Source organism: Gymnodraco acuticeps, unplaced genomic scaffold (genome assembly GCF_902827175.1).
Source record: "Gymnodraco acuticeps unplaced genomic scaffold, fGymAcu1.1, whole genome shotgun sequence".
Taxonomy (NCBI): domain Eukaryota; kingdom Metazoa; phylum Chordata; class Actinopteri; order Perciformes; family Bathydraconidae; genus Gymnodraco; species Gymnodraco acuticeps.
The window spans coordinates 2694708-2718194 of NW_022989985.1; the positions used below are offsets into that span (position 1 = coordinate 2694708).

At 41.1% G+C, this 23487-nt stretch overlaps 1 protein-coding gene across 1 annotated transcript; it reads right to left on the reverse strand.

The window, feature by feature from the left end:
• Window positions 1–11326: 11326 nt before the first annotated feature.
• On the reverse strand, window positions 11327–14370 carry LOC117543956 (uncharacterized protein K02A2.6-like). Its single transcript, XM_034212648.1, has one exon. The coding sequence runs from the start codon at window positions 14363–14365 to the stop codon at window positions 11327–11329; it is 3039 nt and encodes a 1012-aa protein (XP_034068539.1). The 5' UTR covers window positions 14366–14370.
• Window positions 14371–23487: the final 9117 nt, after the last annotated feature.

The window sequence follows — 23487 nt, forward strand, 5'->3', positions numbered from 1 at the left end:
TGTGTCTTTGGTATGAATGGAATTCACATGATGCTGCAGTAAACTATGTGAATGCCATCTGGAGGAATATCTGGCGTATGTGCACCTTTAACCCTCCAGAGGGAGCTAGAGATCAACAAATACACCTCAAACTGTTTCTTTTGAACCAGAGTATAGTTTAATAAAAAATAAGATACATATCTCAAAATGATATGGCTTGTGACTTAAACACGTCTCTTAAATGTCATTACTAGTGTTACTTATAACAGCTGTTTTGATTAAATGTTAGGCCACATTTATGGCATTTAAGGTGTACACGTTTCTGTTATGATAATTTACAAACCAGATGTATAAAAAGACTTCTTCCTCTTGTAAGTTCTCTTGAGAGTTCAATAACCTTTAGTTTTTCTTTGCTACTATCGGTGCATGTGGAAATAGCTTATTCACAAAAGTCACAGAAGCCAAGTTGTAGATTCAAATACAATAAATTGCTTTAGTCTCTGATGGCTGGTAATACAATTAATGTATCACCAGTTTCCTATTCCTGCAGGATCTCCAGGTATACGCTCTGCCCAATCCTCAGCACTGCTATAGCTCTTGTCCTGACTGTTAAAACATGCATATATTCATGGAGTGGCACAGCTGTGGACCAGCCTCCATAGTGTCTGTGGCTTTTACAGAAAGTGACACCATAAGGGAGCCAAATGACTAATAAACTACCAAATTGGCCTGCTATGTACTTTTCTGAAATTGTCTTGAAGCCTTTTACAACAGTTATTTTAGGCAGCATGTTGCAGCCAACATATCCAGTGTTTTATACCTAAAATAATTGTCAAATATATTTTAACTTTCTGATCAGTAAATTACACTTCTTGGCAACATGTGATGTCAAATAAGCATCACTCTATGCTTAAATGTTAAAATAAACTGGATGAATTGTTTGAATGGCAGCATTATAGGGCTGCACTGACACTTGATATTATAATAATAGGCTAAATTGCCCAGTTCAGTGGAACAAGATAATAAAATAAGAACCACAGAAAACAAGGCCAGGAAACCTGGGGTAGTCTTGTTTCCACAAGAGTCTTTAACTGCATTCTATGGTTATGATGTATTGTGGCGTTCTGTAACACAAACTCTACCAGTTGGAGTGAATAATTGATAGGTATAGTTGTTTCACACATTTGTTAATATGAATGGCATACACTTTCAGGGTGATCTTAAGTTGTGTTATGGTACATGACTGGGTATTCAATTCCCGTCAATTTTGTGTCACTTTGGCTCAAATTGTTTTGGCTTGAACTGCAGCTTTCTAACCATAGACTGTATGGTTTTGACTAATTTCCCAGTCAAAAGGAGTAATTTATGACATGCATAGATTGCTGCTGGTGCTTTAAAGTGTCTGTGCTTTGTACTTTAACCCTTTAATTAATTCAATACAAATTGCAGTAGATTTCGTACCTGATGCTATTTTCACTATGAGACATTTGGAGTGGCTCATGTGAAGCTTTTACATTTTTTAAGCATACTTTTTTTTAGGGTTGATCAAGCTAATGATTATGTCTGCCTAAAAGCTAATTCATTGTTCGTAAGACAATGAATGGACCCTGTTGCCAGCCCTGTACACAGAAAATGCCATTCTGTCATAATGTTGTTAGCTCTCTGAATGTCAGGAGTGCAGCTTGTAAGGAAGAACAGGAAAACAGGTGAAGGGTCTCCAACTACAAAAGGGGAAATATAATACTCTGTAGCTAACAAGTTCCTATATTCCTGAAGAAATTATTTGTAGGTAAGTAGCCAAAGGAAACTACTGGTCAACCTCAACCATAACGTGCTCAAAAGAAAATATGTAAAGTGATCATTTAGGGAAGTTAACCTCTGACCTGTTGGCCTGACTCAAACAACTCGTGTAATGTCTGCAGGGCACCAGGTGTGCTCCACATCATGGGAACGCTATCGATATGACAGCATGGAAAAAACGACACAACAGCTAACAGGTAATGTTACATTTTCTTTTAGAAGTCGAATATTGTCGATGTTTTGTTTGTTTTAAGCAACGTAAAGAGATTGTGAGTGCAGCTACTTGTCGGCTAGTGTTAGCCGCGCTAGCTAAATTACAGTATACATCTGCAGGACCTTTCCTGTAAATTTGGATCATATAAGACTGTGTCATGCCGTTTGAATAGTTTGTGAACACTTGTTGGTTTCTGGATATGGACTGGATAAATATTCAAGGCGTAGGCCTATAAGGTATAGGAGCAAGTGATATTGTGTCTAGACCCCTGTATTTTTCCTGACAATGCCAGGCATGCTCTTTGCAATGTTCTTTGAAAACTTGACGCACGCTGCATAGTCAAAAAAGCACAGGTGTTAAATATAAGGTGAATAAGTTGGCATTATTGAACTGTTATGGTCCATTCTGACTACATGGATTACTCGGGCACTAGAATTTAGTGTAAGATATTGCCAAAATATGACTTTAAAACCCTCAAACAATAAACCAACACTACTAAAAGAACTATAAGAAGAAGTAACCAGCTACTTTTCAATATATTTCTTTAACCTTTTTGATACAGACAAAACAGGACCAACGAAAGGTAAGATTATGTTACTAAGGAAACATAAATGGGATCACATTCCCTTCAAAGCAACACATTCTCACTCCCAACCCGTCACATATTGACGGACGGTCAGGGCCCCTCCCCGTAACTCTATTACGTACAGGGTACCCCTTGGAAGTCAGTTTTCAACGGGCAGGGCGTCCCATAGACCTTCATAGACCTCCCATAGCGTTGATAATAGACGCCAGTGACGTGCGGTGAGGTTCATGGCTGGTGAGGCACTGACTCTTTCAGTCAGATTTACAAATATTATATTTTGACCTTAATCGAAATGTTCGGTTATTTTCAAAAGCTTTTTTAGTCTGATGCTTCGATTCATTTTAAACAGACTGTTCAACAAAAGGATACCCAAAATCTAAATATTGTATTGTTCTTTCTTAGTAAGATCCCATGTTCATTACAATTGTGGTCTTACCTTGACTTGAAGATGAAGTCCATGCTCTCCTTCTGGCCAACAATCTCCATTACATTTTGGTAAAAGTCCTCCTTATCTTCCTCTAGTTTCAAAAGTCTAGCTTGTTGTTTGTGTCTGTGTAGAATAACAGTAGCAACAAGAACCTGTGGGCTCACTTGCGCCCCCTTCAGTGCGGCAGAGGTTATGGCTGCCTCTCCTGGTGCTTTTTTCATTGCCGTTGTATGATGAGACCAGCGGGCCTAAATATCATATATACGTGAAATAAGTTATTTAGAGACTATGGATGGCGAGGATAAATGTAATAAAGGGATCTACAAACATTACATTGGTGACATACAGTGAGATGGTGCAGGCATGCGCTTAGGCCCCGCTTTCCAGACAGTTTCTGTGAGGTGACGCATTCTGAGGTGAGGCAGAGCTCATCTGTGCCTCACCTCACCACACAGTAACTGGCTTGAGCGTGCTCACAAAATAAGTGCCCGCGCTCCAGCCAGTTACTGGGTAGTACCATAGATATATATACAATTTTTCTACTATTACTATACTATTTCTACTATTTTTCATTTTCTATTTTTTATATACCATTATCTATATCTATGGGTAGTACCCCTCACTGCAGTGCGCAGTACCTCAAGATGGGCGGGAGCTCAACATGGGCGGAGCCTCAACGCCCCTCCTTCTCAATAGGGGTGGGCGATACCACAAAATCTGGATTCGATCCGATACCAAGTATTTCAGGGACAGTATCGCCGATACCAGTGCTGGAATTGGGCCGGTACTCACCGGTACGCAGTACCGGCACTTCTGGTTCTGACCCATGGAGTACCGGCACTTCTTGCTCAGTACCGGCATGCTGGCGGTACTCCGGTACTCATGCACCGTGCCAGTACTCAACACTCTCCCGCCGTTCTTATTATACATCCATATATATATATATATATATACAGCCGCCCGGTACTCAGTAGATGCGTCATGAGGTGCCGAACGGACATTCTCATCGCTCTAACCGCTGGAGTTTCACAGTGGCTGTCAGCTGTTTACTCCTGTCATTCAAACAGAACGTGCTGGAGAGGGGGCGGGGCTTATCTTCTCCATGTAAATACTGTGGTGGAAACGACTATGTCAAAATTAACCTATTTGACCGTGATTTAATAGTAATACACGTTTCAAAATAATAATAATAATAATAATAATAATGCCGAAGTAACAACATACTGAAAACTGTTAGTAAAACCATGTTTTAATGCTTTACAATTTACATACCTAGATGCACGTGTGTTGTGTTTATGCAGTGCAACTCCCACCCAGTGGGTGGCTATGTAGAGTGATAGAACAGAGCAGGCACGCCCCCGAGAGAAGGAAAGCAAGTCACGTCACAAATTAGCATTTCTAAAATGTTAGCGTGGATTAATAAAAGTGCAAAAAGACAGCGGTTGTCGCCGGAAGAAACTTCAAATACACTGTGCCTGTGTTGGAAATTGTGTCTGATGGGGAGCTTTCTTTGGTTGATCCTCCTGCTCCAAGTTCTAGTGCATTAGCATTAGCACTAGCTCCGCCGCCTCCTCCAGAGCCTCTAACGTTAGCTGCTGCTGGCGCAACTGCCACCACCAACACCGGGCAAAGCGATGCACCTGACTGCTGGACAACGGACCAGGTGCAATATTTTTGCAAGACCAATGCATGGCTCCTTCTTAAAGATAAGAAGCTAGGATGTCGGATATGCAGAGATGTCAAATCTTTGGGAATACACACTGGACAAGGACTGAAACTGTCAACTGAATGGGGTGAGTGTGCAGTGTCTCATTTCGGTGTTTACAAGGGCAAACAACAAGCTAGCCTGAGAAAAAAAATCAAAGAACATAAAGAATCACAAGCCCATGTAAAAGCTGCTGACATCCTTACATCTGCTTCACGTGAAACTATTCAACATCAAGTGCAGTCTATGCATAAATCTGAATTAGACACCACTATCAGAGTTTTTTCGAACGGCATATAAAATTGGCAAACATAGCCGGCCATTCACAGACATGCCAATTGATTTGAATGTACAGAAACTGAATGGGCTGAACGTGGGCAGGGTTTTGCACTCCAATAAAACCTGTGGCGAAATCATCGACCACATAGCTCATGAGCTGAAGAAAAAAATGGCAAAAGACATTACAGAAAACCAAAGAAAACTCTGTGTTTTGGTCGATGAATCTACCACTATTAGTGGTAAAACGGTGCTTGTTGTGTGTCTACGCTCAGCATTAGCTGATGCTGAGCCCGAAACGTTTTTTTGGGAGCTGATCGAGTTGGATGGAACAACGGCTGATGACATCACAAAGGCGTTAATGGAGTGTCTTGGAAGAGATTTTAATGAGGACTTTTTAGGTCAGTGTTTCGTTTCTTTTGCATGTGATGGGGCTTCAGTCATGCTAGGGAAGAGAACAGGCGTTGCTACCCAGTTGTGTAGTAAATTCCCAAGCCTGTTTGTGTGGCACTGCTCCAATCATCGTCTAGAGCTGGCAGTTGGGGATGTGGTCAAGGAGGTCTCAGGGCTCAATCATTTCCAGATCTTTTTTGACAAACTCTATTCCTTGTTCCATGCCTCCCCCAAAAATCAGAGGCAGTTAGCGCAGTGTGCGCAAGCAGTCGGACAGCGTCTCCTGGTGATAGGGCGTGTTTTGTCCATCCGCTGGGTGGCTTCAAGTGAAAGGAGCGTCAGAGCAGTCTGGGAAAACTACCGAGTGCTTCATGATCACTTCACAAATGCTGCAAACGACACGAGCAGGGATTCCAGAGACAGAGCAAAGTACAAGGGCCTGGATGATGTGCTCACATCTGCAACGTTTGTCAGCAATCTGGGACTGATGTACGATGCGCTCACAGAGCTCAGCGACCTCTCTCGGCAACTCCAAAAAAGAGAGATGACACTGCCTACAGCAGATAGGCTCTTAACTCGAGAAATACGAGTTTTTGAATCCATGGTCACCATGCCTGGCCCACACATGACTACAGTTCATACAGCTCTAGCTGAGAAGTCCTTCAAGGGTGTTGCCCTGCGTGAGAATGGCAGGCTTGTACAGATTCATGCAGGTCAGTTTTTCCGCAGTATGGTAGAGAATCTGAGACACAGAATGACTTCCACAACCTCCTCTCATGTCAGCACAAGAGAAATCCCATTACATGGCCGGGAGGCCCGGGACAATCAGCTAATCCAGGACATGAAAGTTATCCATCCTGGAAGTTGGCCTGAAGAGGAGTTAGACGTACAGTATGGGGACGTAGAGGTGCTACGTTTGTGCGAAGTGCTGAAAGTGGACAGAAGAGAGACTGTTCAGGGCTTTCGCGAATACAAGGAAACCAGGGCATCCCGTACACCTGCTGCCATGGAGCCTCTACTGAAAGCAGTCCGAACCATCGCTGTCTCCACTAGTGAGTGTGAGCGGGCATTCAGCTGCATGAACGATATCCTTACTGCAAAAAGGAATGCTCTCTTTGTCAGCCGACTGTCCAGCCTGGTTTTCATTAAATGTAATGGACCATCACTAGGACAGTTCAATCTGGAACAGTATGTGAGGTCCTGGCTGGCAAAGGGAAGGAGAAGTGCTGATGAAAGAGCCTGTCCAGCTCCAGCCCCTGATACTGATGTCCCAAAGGCCTTCTGGAGCCTTTTCTAACAATGTGAAGTATATTGCAAAGCAGCTCACCCAGTGAGAAGACTTTTGGCATAATGTGCCGATTTGTACAGATCCTGGAGATAGAAGGACTTCAGACCAACCAGGGAGTTATCTGATCAGCTTGGTGTTCAATGTAACTCTTTACCATGGCTCAGACTTTGTTACTTGCAGTTACAGTTTCTCATTTTAGATTGTGCACATTTTGCATTTGTTTTTACATGTTCTTTGTTCATGCTCTTTATCATTTTTCTGAGTTGGAAAGTTAGATTGCATCATAGTTTACTTTATACATATTTGTATTCTTCAGTGGTGAAGTATATTGCAAAGCAGCTCAGCCATGTGAGAAGACTTTTGGCACTTTTTCGTTTTTCGTTTTCTGAGTTGGAAAGTTAGATTGCATTCAAAATGTACAGAAATACTTAATTTTGTTAAAGCTTTTTATAAAAAAGGCTTCTGACCAGAGCTTTGTTTCCTTGTCATTAATGTTGAACACCACCAGAGGGGCTCTCATCTGAAAGGTCTCTGCTTCATGTGTCTTCAGCAGAAGATCTAGACTTTGATTGTTATATTTTCAGTTAATATTGACCTTATTGAGCTTTAGCCATATCCGCTGCCTATCATAAAAAATGTTAAGTACAGTGAACCTTTCTAAAATATACAGTAGTAAAGAGACAAACCCACCAGCATTATAGTAGCCAAATTCTTGTTTGTGGGCTGTATATATAAAATTGACTTGAAAAAGTTGCTGATTTTAGAGTACTGGCACCTTTTTCATTCCAATTCAAGCACTGGCCGATACCGATATCAATACCGATACTTTTTTTTATGAAAAGCGTCTTATGTACTTTCATATAGGGGAGAGCTGCATGACATGATTTTTGAGCTGAAATCATCATAAATAGACTAAATCTGAATTCATTTTCATGAATAAAGACAGGACAGTTTTTATAGACAAATACACGTTTTACTTTTGCAAATTTAAAGTGCAAACATGAAAAATAACAATACAAAGTGGCCAAAGTAGCGAACTGTCTTCTTGCACACATCACAGTTCGCTAAGTTTTAATGGCCAGTTGTGAAATTGCTCCACACAACGCTGCTCTTTCTCTCAGCCATCATGCGCGTGTGTGTGTTGCACTCGCGAGTCGCTGGCTGCTGCTGTCCTGCCCTGCTGGCTGCTGTCAGTCAGCTTGATAATCGGCGTTCAGGCAGGGAGCCTCGAGGAGAAGAGGACAGCAGTGGAGAGAGAAGAAAAGAGCATATACTTGTGTTCGTCTGCACATAGTTTTTTGAAGAAATTGACGAGTAGAGGAGATGAGAAAAAAAGTATAATAGTATCGATCCTATTGGCTCTAGTATCGATATTTTGAAACGTAACGTAATATCGGAGGTATCGATATTTTGGGATCGATCCGCCCACCCCTACTTCTCAACCTTTGAGGCAAGTGACGTCCCGACTCCCGTGTTGTGTACTTACCCAATCTGTGGTTATTTAAACATTCCCTGATAAACGTTATTTCAGCGTCAATAAATGAGTGTTAATCCCAGTGTGTTTAGTGTGCAACATCACATGTCATTTGATTTCACCTTCAATTCACGGTTTTCAAAACGTTAGCCACATGCTAATGCTAACGCGGAAATGACGAATTTTCAGAATAAAAGTGTTAAATTAATAGTTAGTGTGAACTTCCGTTTTTTTCAGAATAAAACTGCTTTAAATTAAAACCCTGTATTTAATTTAAATTACGTCATATCAACATTGATTTTAATTTCTTACAGTAGGAGAGGTTTTGGGGTTTAGGTTTGGGAGGGAGGAAGGAAGATTAGGATTAGGTAAAAAAAGTGGTTAGGGTTAGGATGGGGGGGATGGGTCTGGTGAGGTGAGGCCGGTGAGGCACAAATGAGCTCTGCCTCACCTCAGAATGCGTCACCCCACAGAAACTGTCTGGAAAGCGGGCCCTAAGCGCATGCCTGCACCACCTCACTGTATGTCACCAATGTAATGTTTGTAGATTCCTTTATTACATTTATCCTCGCCATCCATAGTCTCTAAATAACTTATTTCACGTATATATGATATTTAGGCTCGCTGGTCTCATCATACAACGACAATGAAAAAAGCACCAGGGGAGGCAGCCATAACCTCTGCCGCACTGAAGGGGGCGCAAGTGAGCCCACAGGTTCTTGTTGCTACTGTTATTCTACGCAGAGACGGTAGACGCGACGCAAACAACAAACTAGACTTTTGAAACTAGAGGAAGATAAGGAGGACTTTTACAAAAAAGTAATAGAGATTGTTGTCCAGAAGGATAGCATGGACTTCAAGTCAAGGTAAGACCCCAATTGTAAAGAAAATGGGATCTTACTAAGAAAGAACAATCCAATATTTAGATTTTGGGTATCCTTTTGTAGTCTGTTAAACTAAAAAAGCTTTTGAAAATAACCGAATATGTCGATTATGGTCAAAATATGATATTTGTAAATCTGACTCTGAAAGAGTCAGTGCCTCACCAGCCATGAACCTCACCGCACGTCACTGCAATATACAACTACACAAAAATAATGATTTTTTAATTTACTATATCAGTACTTTGTAGGTTGGTTTATATGTACGTAATCTGCGCGATTTGCGCGTCCACATCTCCACGTGCAGTGCTGCATAAACATGGCTGAGTCAGCGATAACTTTCGAGGGGTGGAGGTATGCCCATTATTTTGAGTTCGTCCGAAGAATAGACAGGAATGTGACGGTGAGGTGCAAACTGTGTCCAGGCCAGAAGCTGTTATCCACTGCTGTAAACACCACGTCAAACCTCAACAAGCACCTGCAAAGAACACATGCTAAGGTGAAGCTACCGCTCACGCTATTTGTTGTTTGTTTATATCACGTAGTCTGTTCTTCTTCTCTGTCTTCCAGTTGTTGCCAGTTTTGAATGACAAATACACACTACCGCCGCCTGCTGGTAAGGAAAGTTATTGCCACTCACGCATGCGCAGTTCGTACGTGCTCGGCGAGTAAAGTAACGAGTTACTTTATGTAGATAGTAACGAAGTAGTGTATTATATTACTTTTTTTTTTTTTAAAGTAATATGTAATATATATTAAAAAAAATTTAGTAACGACCCCATCTCTGGAGTTAGCGTTCTCTACTCTGATTTACATGAAGAACAACAGGAGGTCACGGCTCTCTGTTGAACAGGACTTGCGAGTGGCCCTCTCCTCAGTGCCACCAAGGATTAAAAAATGTCTGCGCGCCCCGACAGGCACATGTATCTCACTAATTTGTAAGTCGGCAAAAATATTTACAATAGCAGATGTTTCAATGCTGATTGCTGAAATGTTACATTTATAATTTGTAGTTCAGGACCATGGACAATGCAGCTTCCTTGCATTGACAGTTCTCATTTTTAATTGTGTGACCTGTCTGGTTTAAATGAGTGTGTTGCTGCTTTGATGAAGCCTAATTTGATAAAGTTTCAAATTAATTTCTGAAATATTTCGTTAATAAATATTTTATGAGTAATATAATTGTCTTTGTCACATTTTATTTGGCATTAGTAAATAATTATGCACATTTACAGATATTGTACATGATATGAGTGATAACACGTGTTATAAGGGCTATTTTGCACAATAGGTGTGCCTTGAGATTTTTACTTGTCCTTTGGTGTGCCTTGGGCACAAAAAGTTTGGGAACCACTGGGCTAGAGACGTGCCATAGAGCATGTTGCAAAACACACAATAGCCATCATGTGTAGTTCTGGGGACGGGGTGGGGGAGGGGGGGACTACACCATGTGCTCTGTTTGACAAACCCCGTTTTTTTTCACCATTCATTCCAATGGCTGGCGTCTATGTCACGTGATCTTCAAATTTCTCCCTGCAGAAAAAGAAAACGTGGCCAAACTTCGTTTTATTCTCGGTGGAAAATGCCTATTTTAAAGTTAGTTTGGCCATTAAAATGCGTTTTGATGTCATTTGATGCGAGAAATATGAGTTGTTATTTCAGATTATGTGTGCAGTGGATGTACATGATCTTTAGTTTGCTAGTTATTGTAGAATGATCGAGGGTCGAGTATCTTTCACGACTCAGGTTTATTGTACAGTAAGTCAAGACATTACAGTAGGCAGCTACAACACAACTCGCGGGCTTACTCTGAAGTAAAGCAATCCCTCGCATGCCGTAAAGCATGTCGCAACACTGTCATAACTAATATGCATATGTGACATCTCCCCTTTTTCCTAGTTATTTAATCTTAAATAACTGTAAAGAGTTTTGACAGATTAGTCACAGCATCATCCTGTAATAGTAAACAACAGTCAAACTTTGATAGCAAATGTTCATTCAGTCGTACTGACTAACCAAAAATGTCCTATGAATACAGGTTAACTTAATGTTGATAAAGATGGGTAACCAATACCTTCAGTAGTGCTGTTATAAAATAAAATTCAAGATGCAAGTTTTCTTTTCTAAACATTGCAGCAGTAATATCACATGTGTGCATAACATTCACAATAAACAGAACCCAAAATTCAGCAGACTCAGAGTCCACCTGTGTTTCCCTATTCATTTTCTCCCTCCCAAAGGCCATAGGTGTTTTTTTTCATTCACCCCCAGAGGTCATTGTGAAACACCCAAAACACTCCTGTCTACAAGTCCAACCTAGTGGCCGGCTTACTGACACGGCCAGACCTGGTCTGAACACGTCCTGGTGTTGGTGTATGGGTTGTCACCTCACTTGGTTTCAGGGTAACAGTCTCTGGTGTGTTGGCGCTTACAGGCTGGGAAATCGCCACAGCACTCTCTGCTGGTGTTAGTGGGATGTGCTGTGCAGGTCGGGAAGTTGGTTCTGCCCGGAGATGAAGTCGGTTCCGCCGCAGCACTGCACCTCCTTGTGTCTTAATGAGGTAAGACCTCGGAGTAACACACTCTTTTGAGACGATCGCAGGTGTCTTCCAGGACTTCTCGTTGTCGAGCTTGGTGTAGACTGTGTCTCCTGGCTGTAGAGCTGGTAGATGCCTGGCACCGTGTCGTCGGTTGTAATAAAAAGCTTGTTTTGCTTTCTCACTCGTGTCTTTTAGTTTGACAATCTGTCTGTTAGGCCATTTAGGCCGTAGATTTTTCTCGAGTGTCGGGAGCGTCGTTCTGATCTTTCTCCCCATTAGCAGTTCTGCTGGACTGACTCCTGTGGTAGTACAGGGAGTCGATCTATAGCACATAAGGGCTATCAGTGGATCTTCCTGACGAAGGATTCTCTTAGCGGTCTGTACTGCTCTTTCTGCATGACCGTTTCCTTGAGGATGGTGAGGACTAGACGTGATGTGTCTGAAGTCCAACCGCTGTGCCAGCTCCCGGAATTCTGCACTGGAGAATTGGGGACCATTGTTACTCACAACCTCTTCAGGAATTCCAAACCTAGCAAAGGTCGTTTTAAGTCTCTGGATGACAAGGGCACTTGTCGTAGATGGTAGTTGTAGTATCTCCAGGTACCGTGAATAGTAGTCTGAAATAACAAGGTAGTTGTGCTTGTTATGTTCACAGAGGTCGAGAGCGATTCTTTTCCACGGACGATCAGGCAGCGGTGTGGAAATAAGCGGCTCCTTTTGTTGAGCCCGCTTCTGCTCCTGGCAGCTCCTGCATATGTTGACAATGTTCTTAATGTCTACAGAGAGCCCCGGCCACCAAACTGATGCATTCGCCCTTTCTCTGCATTTTGAGAGCCCCTGGTGTCCCTCATGTATTTTCTGCAAAATGTCTGCTCTCAGTGACCCCGGAACCACAATCCTGTTTCCTCGTATGACTAAGCCATCAGCTTCCGATAGCTCATTTTTCACTTTGGTGTAGTCCCTGATGTTCAGTGGAACATTACTACTGCATTCAGGCCATCCTGCCCTAATCAGCTTGATGACAGCCTGAAGCTCACTGTCGGCTGCTGTCTCTTTTCTGATATTCTCCATTCTCGTTGGAGATGCTGGGATGCCCTGTATCACTGTGGCTACATAGCATGCCACATCTTCTTGAGTGTCAGTCTCTTCCTTTGTATGTGTCTGTGGGCTTCGGGACAGTGTGTCGGCGACAACAAGGGTCTTCCCAGGCACATGCTCTGCTAAAGGTTTGTACCTCATGAGCCTCATTAGTAGACGCTGACATCTCAAGGGGACGTTATCTAGGCTTTGTTTGTTGATCAGTGGCACTAATGGTTTGTGGTCGGTCTCCAGCCTGAACTGATCCAAGCCACATAGATACTTGTCAAACTTTTCACAGGCCCATACGCTAGCCAAGCACTCCTTTTCTATCTGGGCGTAGCGTGTCTCCGCTTCTGTGAGACACCTCGAACAGTAGGCTACTGGCTTCCACTCCTCTTCATGGAGCTGGAGGAGGACCCCCCCCAGGCCATAGCTACTGGCATCAGCAGACACCGCTGTGGCTTTAGCCACATCATAGAAGACAAGAACCGGTGCTGTGGTCAGCAATATCTTAATGTTCTCAAAAGCTGACTGCTGTGAGTGACCCCAGGTCCAGATTTTCCTGCTCTTCAGAAGCTCGTACAGTGGTTGACCTATTGTGGAAAGGTTTGGAACGTACCTACCCAGGTAGTTCACCATGCCCAGGACTCTTTTCAGCTCATGGACGTTTCCTGGTGGAGCCAGCTGATGTATGGCTTCAACTTTATCAGGGTCGGGCCTGACTCCTGACTGGTCGATGAGATGTCCCAGAAAGCGTAGCTGGCTTTGTCTGAGGGAGCATTTATCTTTATTGAGTTTTAAGCCTGCTGACTCAACACGCTGTAGTACCTTCTCGAGTCTGGCGTCGTGCTGTTCTGTCGATGTCCCATAGACCAGGATATCGTCCATGAAGACTTCAACGCCTTCCAGCCCCTGCAGAGTCTCTAGCATTTTCCGCTGGAAGATCTCAGGCGCACTGGAAATCCCGAAAGGTAACCTTTTGAAACAGTACCTGCCAAACGGTGTTATAAAGGTTGTTAATTTACAGCTGACTGGGTGCAGTGGGATTTGCCAGAACCCACTTGCAGCGTCGAGAGAGGAAAACACAGTTGCACCACTTAGCTTTGCAGTTATTTCATCAGAGGTAGGTAAGATGTAGCGCTCTCTTTTTACTGACTCATTTAGTCTTTTCAGGTCCACACAGATCCTGGCTTTGCCTGTGGTTTTCTTTAGAACGGGCACCATAGGAGCACACCATTCAGTTGGCTGTGTTACCTTCTCGATGACACCGTTCTTCTCCATCCTCTGCAGTTCCTCTTTTACCATCTGTAACATTGGGAAGGGCACACGACGTGCTGTATGTACTGCATATGGTTGAGCCCCATCTTTTAATTGGATTTTAACAGGTTCAGTTTTTAGTGTGCCGTGCTCACCATAGGCTTGAAGGTGTTCACTGGTAGTGAATTTCACTTCATCAACACGCCTCACCAGGTTAATCTCCACTGACAAATCCCGGCTGAGTAGGTTTTTGACACTCTGGCCACGGACTACATATGCTTCAAATAGGTAGTTATTTCCCTTGTAACTAACTGTAGCATTAAAGCGTCCCAGACACAACAGTTCACCTCCTGGGCTGTCTAATGGGATGTCAGCTGGTTTCAGTGTTTTTGGTGGAGTGAGTGTGTGAAATGCATCCTCACATAAGACGCTGACATCAGCTCCTGTGTCAATTTTAAATTCCATTGGAGTAGAATCTACCTGGAGCTGTACTGTCCACTGCTCTTTCTCATCTGCACTGCACACTGAGCCTAAGAAATAATGGGTCTGCTCAGCCAGCCTGTACAGTCCCTGTGACCTCATTCACTGATCTATTGCTGTTTCGGCACACTCTGGCCCAATGCCCTATTTTGTTTCACTTGTGGCATGTAGCTTTAGCTGCAGGACACCCTTCTTCCTTGCTATGTTGTGATTTCCCACATTTACCACATTTCCTTTCACTTCCCCCCCATTTTCTGTCTTTTGACTTGCCTTGATGTTGTTGAGGTTTCCATTTGTTATTTCTTTCTTTGAATCTCACCTCCTGTACTGATCCCACTGTGTCTTCCTGCAGACTCACTTGTGCTGCGACCTCCTCTGACTGCCTGACGGTCCGTATCGTCAGTGCTAGTGTTAGGTCCGCCGTCAGCTGCAGTCTGCGCGAGAGCTCTCTGTCTCGTATCCCGACAACGATTCGGTCGCGGATATTCTCATCTCGGCTTACCAAACTCACAGTGTTCAGATAGATCATACAGGGCTCGGATGAAACCCTCTGCCTTCTCCCCTGGCCCCGCTGGTGGAAACATGCCCTCTCGTGGATAACGTTCCTCCTCGGGAAAAAGTACTCGTTGAACTTTCCCACCACAACGGCAAAGTCATCGCCGTCTGCTTCTTCGGCAAAAGTGAAAGACTTGAAAATGTTTTCTGCCTCGTTGCCCATGGCATAAATCAAGCAGCTCACCTGCACTATCCCGTCATCTTTGTCGAGTTTAGTAGCGAGTCTGTACCGCTCAAAGCGTTGCCTCCATTCTGGCCATTCAGTCGGTTTATCAAACGAAAAGTTCGCTGGGGGATTAAACTTGGCCATTCCGCCGTCTATATTCCTCTACTTTGTCTTGTTTAATTCCTGTGACTCACCGGCCACTTCTGACACCATGTAGAATGATCGAGGGTCGAGTATCTTTCACGACTCAGGTTTATTGTACAGTAAGTCAAGACATTACAGTAGGCAGCTACAACAACACTCGCGGGCTTACTCTGAAGTAAAGCAATCCCTCGCATGCCGTAAAGCATGTCGCAACACTGTCATAACAGCCTTAACTCTGTATGCATTGTATGCAAGCCCCCAGGAAGTGCGCCGGACTCAGATGAAAATATTCGTGCTGGCCAATATATTACATATTACATATTACTTTTTTAAAAAAGTAATATATTACACTACTGCGTTACTCTCTAGATAAAGTTACTTGTTACTTTACTCGTTACTTTACTCGCAGGGCCGGCCCGCCCCTACAGGCAGATCACGCAGACTGCGGCGCACCTACAGTGTAAGCGCGCCACAGTTTTGCCTCTGCGAGACTCCACTTGCACCCCCAATTACTATTGCATTAAGGAAGACATAACACAAGTCTTTCTTTTTATATGCTCTAAAATAGGCTACCAGCCACACAACAAGCTAACAGTCTGTGAAACGTAAATACACTAATTAATTAAACCAGTTCAAGACGCATTATTCTTCTCATTCTTTAGTAAGGTAACTAATTACTTATTTATTTAGTATTCCATAACTTAGTAACAGAGATGGTCAAACTAAAGTGGTAGAGACATGGCAGAATTCCTACAATGAAGCGGGGCATTGAACTGTTCACCCGTGAGAGGGCGATCAACAAAAGAGAGCGAGCGGCCCCATTGAGGGAGTTTACAGACTCAGCCATGTTTATGCAGCACTGCTGCACGTGGAGATGTGGTCTCGCAAATCGCGCAGATTACATAGGCCTACATGTAAATAAACCATAGATATAAACCGATATAAACCGATATAAACCTGCGGCGGAAACCCCTCTTGTCTGTCAGTGAGTGTGATTATTTTATAAAAGTAACGAAGTAACGCGTGTCGGGGCAATGTTAGTAACTGTAGTGTGATTACTGAATTATAAAAGTAACGCGTTACACTACTCCGTTACCGGTATAAGTAATATTATTACAATAACGCGTTACTTTGTAACGCGTTACACCCAACTCTGATGATAACAACATCCATTACCATGCTGTCATGAACGCGCGGTGCTGTTACGTGTACGCAAATTGACGTGCTTGATGTGAACGAGCATTTTGGTTAAAGTTGCGCATGCTCTATGAGTGCACATACGGGTACTTCTCAGGCATGCTGGGTAATCTGTGACGTTTCACTCTCTCAAAAGTTGGGCCATTTTATCATCATGCGCTAATGAGCAGCTCTCATAGGAATGAATGAGGCCCCGCCTCCCACGCTGTATCCAGTTCTTATTATACATCCATGATTGTATGCCAACCCAGTCTCGCGGCATTTCGTGTTCACCAACACGATTTGCCCCTTTTTTTCATGTTGCACAGCACGATTTTAAAAGCAATGTATTTCTACTGCCTGCAGCACGTATTTTTCTCCGGTAGGGTCGAGGAAGACCGGAAGCTGTGTGGTTCATAAAAACATGTTCTTACTCAATATCAAGCCACAGTTATTGCTTTTATTTGAAATCGTATAATTTCGGACTTTTGTTGCCGTCTGTGAGGAAAATAAATGGGGCTCAGAGCCTCAGGATACTAAAATCTGTATTTTTTAAATCTTTTTTTCCTTCTAATTTGTTATTCTTTTCAAAATAACACACTGTTATTTACTCACCAATAACACACAATTATCCTTGCTTTTATTTATTGGTTTAATTCCATAATCTCGGGCTTTTTTGGCGTCCGTCAGGAACTGAATTTCAAAATAAAAATAACCGGAAACAGACGTAGGCATTTCGAGCGATTTCCCAAGATCCTCAGCTATGGTTTTAAGCTCGCTTATTGGATATTTTAGCCGCAATGCTGGGATTTGGTGTTTATATGATATGAAATCCGGAAAACATTTAAAAAGAATAAAATAATACTTAATTCCGAGCGCTCTTGCTTTTCTCTTTGAAAGTCATCACATAACGGCATTGTAATACACGGTTCGGCTGCATTGTATATTACAGGTCTGCCGTAGTTCTTTATTTATAGAGCCCTGATGAGAAGACCTTTGGAAAAACTGAGAAAATGCCACCGAAACTGAATACTTGACGTGGATCATAAATATATTCAACAATTAAACAACATCTTCAATTTCTCTTCACACAATACGTCTCCTTGCAGTATCAACACTAATTCGGCTGACTTTTACATTTGATCTAATTCACAGATAGGTTATATTTACACCATAACGGTGCACAGCTGATATAAAAGGACTGTAGTTTCTAAAGATATTACTGATTTTCTTTGAATGTAAGAATGTAAATACTGAGTCTGAAATAGTATAGCAATATGCTGTAAAATTATGTGAAAGCATGCATAAAACTACACATTTTCAGATGTTGTACGAAAACAAAAGTGTCCTACACTAATAATACAAAGTTATTATGGCTGTGTGTACCTTGTGTGCACCGCCTAGTGGTTAAAGCACGTTATTGAATTATTGTGTTTTATTTGATTAAAAAAATATTAAGAGTACATACTTTCATAGGGGGAAAGTATAAATATAGAATATAAAAAATCAAGAAGATACTATAAGTGATCTCTACAATAAAACAGTTTAGTGCAGAATGTACAAAGATATTAATAGGAGGAGGTGCAAAACAGAAAAACGAATTAACCTTTATTTAAACATTAAATAACAGATTAAGGTCTTCTTTTAAATAAGAAAAAAACGTTGGGGGTATCTATCTACAGATAAATATTAAGCCTGACAAAGTACTTAACGTCTAATATATTGCTTTCCTGCAATGTTAACTATGTTGAAGCACTTATTTTAACTGATATTATACATATGAATTATACTCTTATGTATGTAGATAGAATAAGAAATGTGCAGAATATGACAGTTTAATGGTGGAGGTACACACATATTGATAGATGTCTTGTAATGCACTGTTGAGGAACCTGTGACCCAAGTGTTTCATTCATTGCATAACTACACCGTAGTTGTGTATATGATATGTCAATACACCTTTGAAAATCTTGAAAGGGATGTGCAAAATAGCCATAATATACAGTCTTTAATTAACTATTAGTAGAGAATAACGAGTAATGAATATACTTTATTACTCGTTTCCATTCATGTCAATTGCAGATACATGTTTAGTCTTCTCAAGCACCAACTATCAAATATCTCTCCTGATTGTTGGCACTTGACAATCACCTTACCTGAATTTCACTCAGGTGTAACTAAAGTCTGATTTAAGGGTTGTTTATATTTCACATAATTAATCAGAATCTGCAAAGTAACTCAAATAAATGCAGTGGAGTAAAAATACCAGGTTAACCTCTGAATTGTAGTGGAGTAGAATTACAAAGTAACAATGAGCTGTCATGTGGGTATTAATGCTGCGCATTATGGACACAAGCGATTTTCACCCATTTATTAATTATATGTTTTACATTTGATAACACCAATGTGTTTAATACTGGCAACTTCTAATTGTGGGAAAAACGAAAACGTTCAGTAGAGACGTCCCATAGAACATTTTGCGAAACACAATAGCCAGCATGTGTAGTTCTGGGGGGGCATTCGATTCCAGTTTTGGATAGTCTGGCGTGGTTTCGTTCCATTTCACACAGCTGTTTGACGCTCTGCGTAACCTTACGGGGACTGTAGTCCTAAACGATAGCTGGGGATTATGGGTAGTGTAGTGTCTTCGGCCATCCTAAACTCAGAAATGTTGACAATCGCAATGATGCTCGAAATGTCCCTTATAGGCCTACGTCTGTTTCCGGTTATTTTTATTTTGAAATACAGTTCCTGACGGACGCCAAAAAAGCCCGAGATTATGGAATCAAACCAATAAATAAAAGCAAGGATAATTGTGTGTTATTGGTGAGTAAATAACAGTGTGTTATTTTAAAAAGAATATCGAATTCGAAGGAAAAAAATATTTAAAAATACAGATTTCCGTATTCTGAGGCTCTGAGCCGCATTTATTTTCCTCACAGACGGCAACAAAAGTCCGAAATTATACGATTTCAAATAAAAGCAATAACTGTGGCTTGATATTGAGTAAGAACATGTTTTTATGAACCACACAGCTTCCGGTCTTCCTCGACCCGACCGGAGAAAAAGACGTGCTGCAGGCAGTAGAAATACATTGCTTTTAAAATCGTGCTGTCAAACACGAAAAAAAAGGGGCAAATCGTGTTGGTGAACACGAATCAATAGATTAAAAATCGTGTTGGTGAACACGAAATGCCGTGAGACTGGGTTGTGTATGCATATGTGACAGTTATTACGAAGATTACTTCAGGAAATCGCGACGTTTTCATTGTTACCAAGGTGGTTGCTAGGGATGCGGCTATCGATATTATTTCTGTTATGTTGTGTAACTGTTTAATGGTGTTATCTTTATTGCTACCCCCTTCCCCGTCAATGTATAGTGTTGGTCCACAGCGCAAACATATTAGTTTAACAAAATCCGCATCTAAAGATAGCCTACGTTATTTTCCCCTGTGCAATTCCAGTCTCACATCTCACAGCACATCGTCATTAACAAATACCGGAAACAGACCGAAAACATTTTTTTTTTTTAAATAATACTTTATTCCGAGTGTGCTTGCTTTTCTCTTTGAAAGTCATCACATAACGGCATTGTAATACACGGTTCGGCTGCATTAAATATGACATATCTGCCGTAGTTCTGTATTTATAGAGCCCTGATGAGAAGACTTCTAGACAAACATGAGGAACTGAAAACGTGACGTGGATCATAAATATTATAGCCATTAAACAACATTTCACACAATACGTCTCCTTGCAGTATCAACACTAATTCGGCTGACTTTTATATTTGATCCAATTGGTAGATAGGCTGTATTTACACCATAAAGGTGCACAGCTGATATAAAAGGACACCTAGTGGTTAAAGCATGTTATTGAATTTCATTATTTTTATTATTAGATATTAATAGGATCCCTATAAAGTATATTCATTACTCGTTATTCTCTACTAATAGTTAATTAAAGACTGTATATAATGACTATTTTGCACATCCCTTTCAAGATTTCAAGATTTTCTAAGGTTTATTGACATATCATATAGGCCTACACAACTATGGTGTAGTTCTGCATTGAATGAAAAACTTGGGTCGCAGGTTCCTCAATAGTGCATTACAAGCATCTATCAATATTTGTGCATACCTCCAGCAATGTTAACTATGTTTAAGCACTTATTTTAACTGATATTATACATAATGTATTATAAGATGTATGTAGATATTTCATCTCCGGCCTTGTCAAATATTGTTAAATATAAAACACAGAATTTGTGTGATTATACTAAATGATTTACAAATAAACACCACTGCATATTTACAACTGTTACACATGCTGATGTAACGCAAATGTTCCAACTTGGGATCAATAAAGTATATCTTATCTTAAGCTGATCGATGGCTACTGCCATATTTGCAAAATTTGCCTCTGAACCTTGACAAGTGCATGTTTCAGGCTTATCAATTAATGTAATGTTATCAATTAACAACAGGGGTCACAAACATAAGACCAGCTGTTAAATAAAGCTCTTCTGACCTTAGCTGGCATGTGTGTGTATATATATATATTAATGCTGCCCATTATGGGCACAAGCCATTTTCACCCATTTATTAATTATATGTTTTAAATTTGAGTGTTTCCTATCCCCTAAACCTCCAGGGATGTACACAGTTTAATACTGGCAACTTCTTATTATGGGAATTACGAAAACGTCTTTTAAAACTACAACTCCCAGTAGAGACGTGCCATAGATAGAGAACATGTTGTGAAACAGAATAGCCAGCATGTGTAGTTCTGGGGACGGGGTGGGGGAGGGGGGGACGCGGTGGACCCATTCAAATCCAGTTTTGGACAGTCTGCTGTGGTTCCATCCCATTTCAAGTGCTGTTCGAGAATCGGTGTAACCCTCGGAGCACCCTCCAATCACAGAGCTTGAGGACTATCACGGGGTTTGTCAAACAGAGCACATGGTGTAGTCCAAACGATAGCTGGGGATTCTGGGTAGTGTAGTGTCTTCTGCCATCCTTTACTCAGAACAAATATTTGTTTCTCCGAATCGAAGGGGGGAAAATACAAAAGCATTGCACACAATTTAAACCAATCAATGTTGTGTAATTAACAAAGATAATCTGGTGTTTTTTAGTCGATGAGTAGTGCAGATATCACTGTAAAATCAATCGACAGTAAGAGGAATACTTACTTCCGGGTGTACAATTCTCCGTTATCCAATGGGAATGGACGCTCACATTGCCTTTTAAGGGCAGCCGACACAAACGAATGCCGTGCTTCCATGAGCGTCAAATCCCGCCGCAGATGGGAATACATTGCAATCAGTTGAAAGCTATTTGCGTCCCTTTATGACGCTGAAGGAGCCTAGGAGCGTCACAACTGGACGCCACGGACACTGACCAAACGTCGCTCCTGGACGCTTAGGGAGTGAGAGTGTGTTGAACTATTCAGCAAAACTATAAATAACAATCTAAGTTATTGAGTTTTTAGCATAATACTTCAGAATCTTAAAATCCCTTAACGTTTGTATGCAATTGTGCTAAATTCAACACTGGAATCAAGCAAATATTAATATGTTTGCATGACATTAGTTATTTATATTTTGATATCACTTAATTATACGTTTAATACATTTAAGTCAAGCTAAGGTACATGTGATGGTAGCTAGTTAGTGCTCGTACCTGTGAGGCCTCCTCCAAACAGCATAATAACCAGACTGTATCATTAAAACTAAGTACCAGTTATAGATCCTTGACTTAAGACAAACAATTCAAAAGACAACATGTATTTAAAGACCAATCTTTATTTGAATGTGCCTCTTAACCTGAGATATTAGTTATACAGTAATAGTATTGACAATCTAAAAAAACTGAGCAACTCAACTTTATATTTCTTATTGTCTAAAGCATTTATTATTTTCATTTTTCCCCTCTCATATTCAATGTGGACGGATTGAGACAGCGTGGTGTCCAGAGAGCAGCAGAGACTTCAGGGAGAAACCTCCGTGGACGTCCTGTCTGTTGGTTTGGAGAGGACTGAGGGTCTTTCCTCTGCGAGGAGGACCAGGCCTGATGGAGGAGCCCATGCTGGGCAAAGCTGATACCAACTGCACAGGCCTAGTCTGTCACGTTATTTGACTAAATGTGTTTACTTATACATTTAATAGGTTTACACCTTCTGTCCATATGTGCTTTTTATTTAAAACATTTGATTAACTTTTGGTTCACATTTTAGTAAATTGTATTTGTATTTGCACTCCTATCGTCCATTATTCTTACTGAAAATGTTAGATTACACATTCACATCTGACTGAAGATTGGCCCCATTTATTTGTGACGTTGCAAACTCTGTGATACAAGGCACAAGTGATGTGAAGCTCATAAAGTGAGGCAAATAGAAATAATCAGCTGATGGAGTGTAGATGTGGAAATAGCTGCATTCGATCAGCTGACTGTGTTTTCACAATAAAAGTAGTTTCTTAGTGAATGTCCTGTACTGGTCTTAAAATCTCATAACATCAGCTTTTAATGTTCCTCTTGGATGTTCTTCTTGACCCTCAGAGAAGGAGAAAATGTTGTGTCTTTCAGGCATGTCCTTTCCTAACAAAAATGACAGGAAACATAAAACATATTATTGCAGAACAAGTGTGTTATTTATGAAAGTGGTGTGTTTGTGTGTTTAGTGGCTGTAGATATAATTATTTTGTAATTGTAATGTTTTTATTTTATTTCAACAGAGCTACAAAGACAATCAGATTATGAATGAACAGTATGAAGTTCATCAACATTGAAATATATGTTATTATCAAAATAATATTTAACTGTTATCAAAACGTAGTGCAACTGTAGAAGCTTGCTCTGTTGTCTCACTGAAATAATAACTTTTACCACGTTTTTTACAGACAATATTGAGAGATAAATAGTAGCAGTTCTCACTATGTGTTAAATATCTTTGCTTTCAATACATTAAATTAGAAAGCTGACAAAGTCATATTGCTAAATATCTAAAATGTAACTTTTTGCATGCAAAAAACCCTCAACTTAACTGATGTGTAGGTGATCTA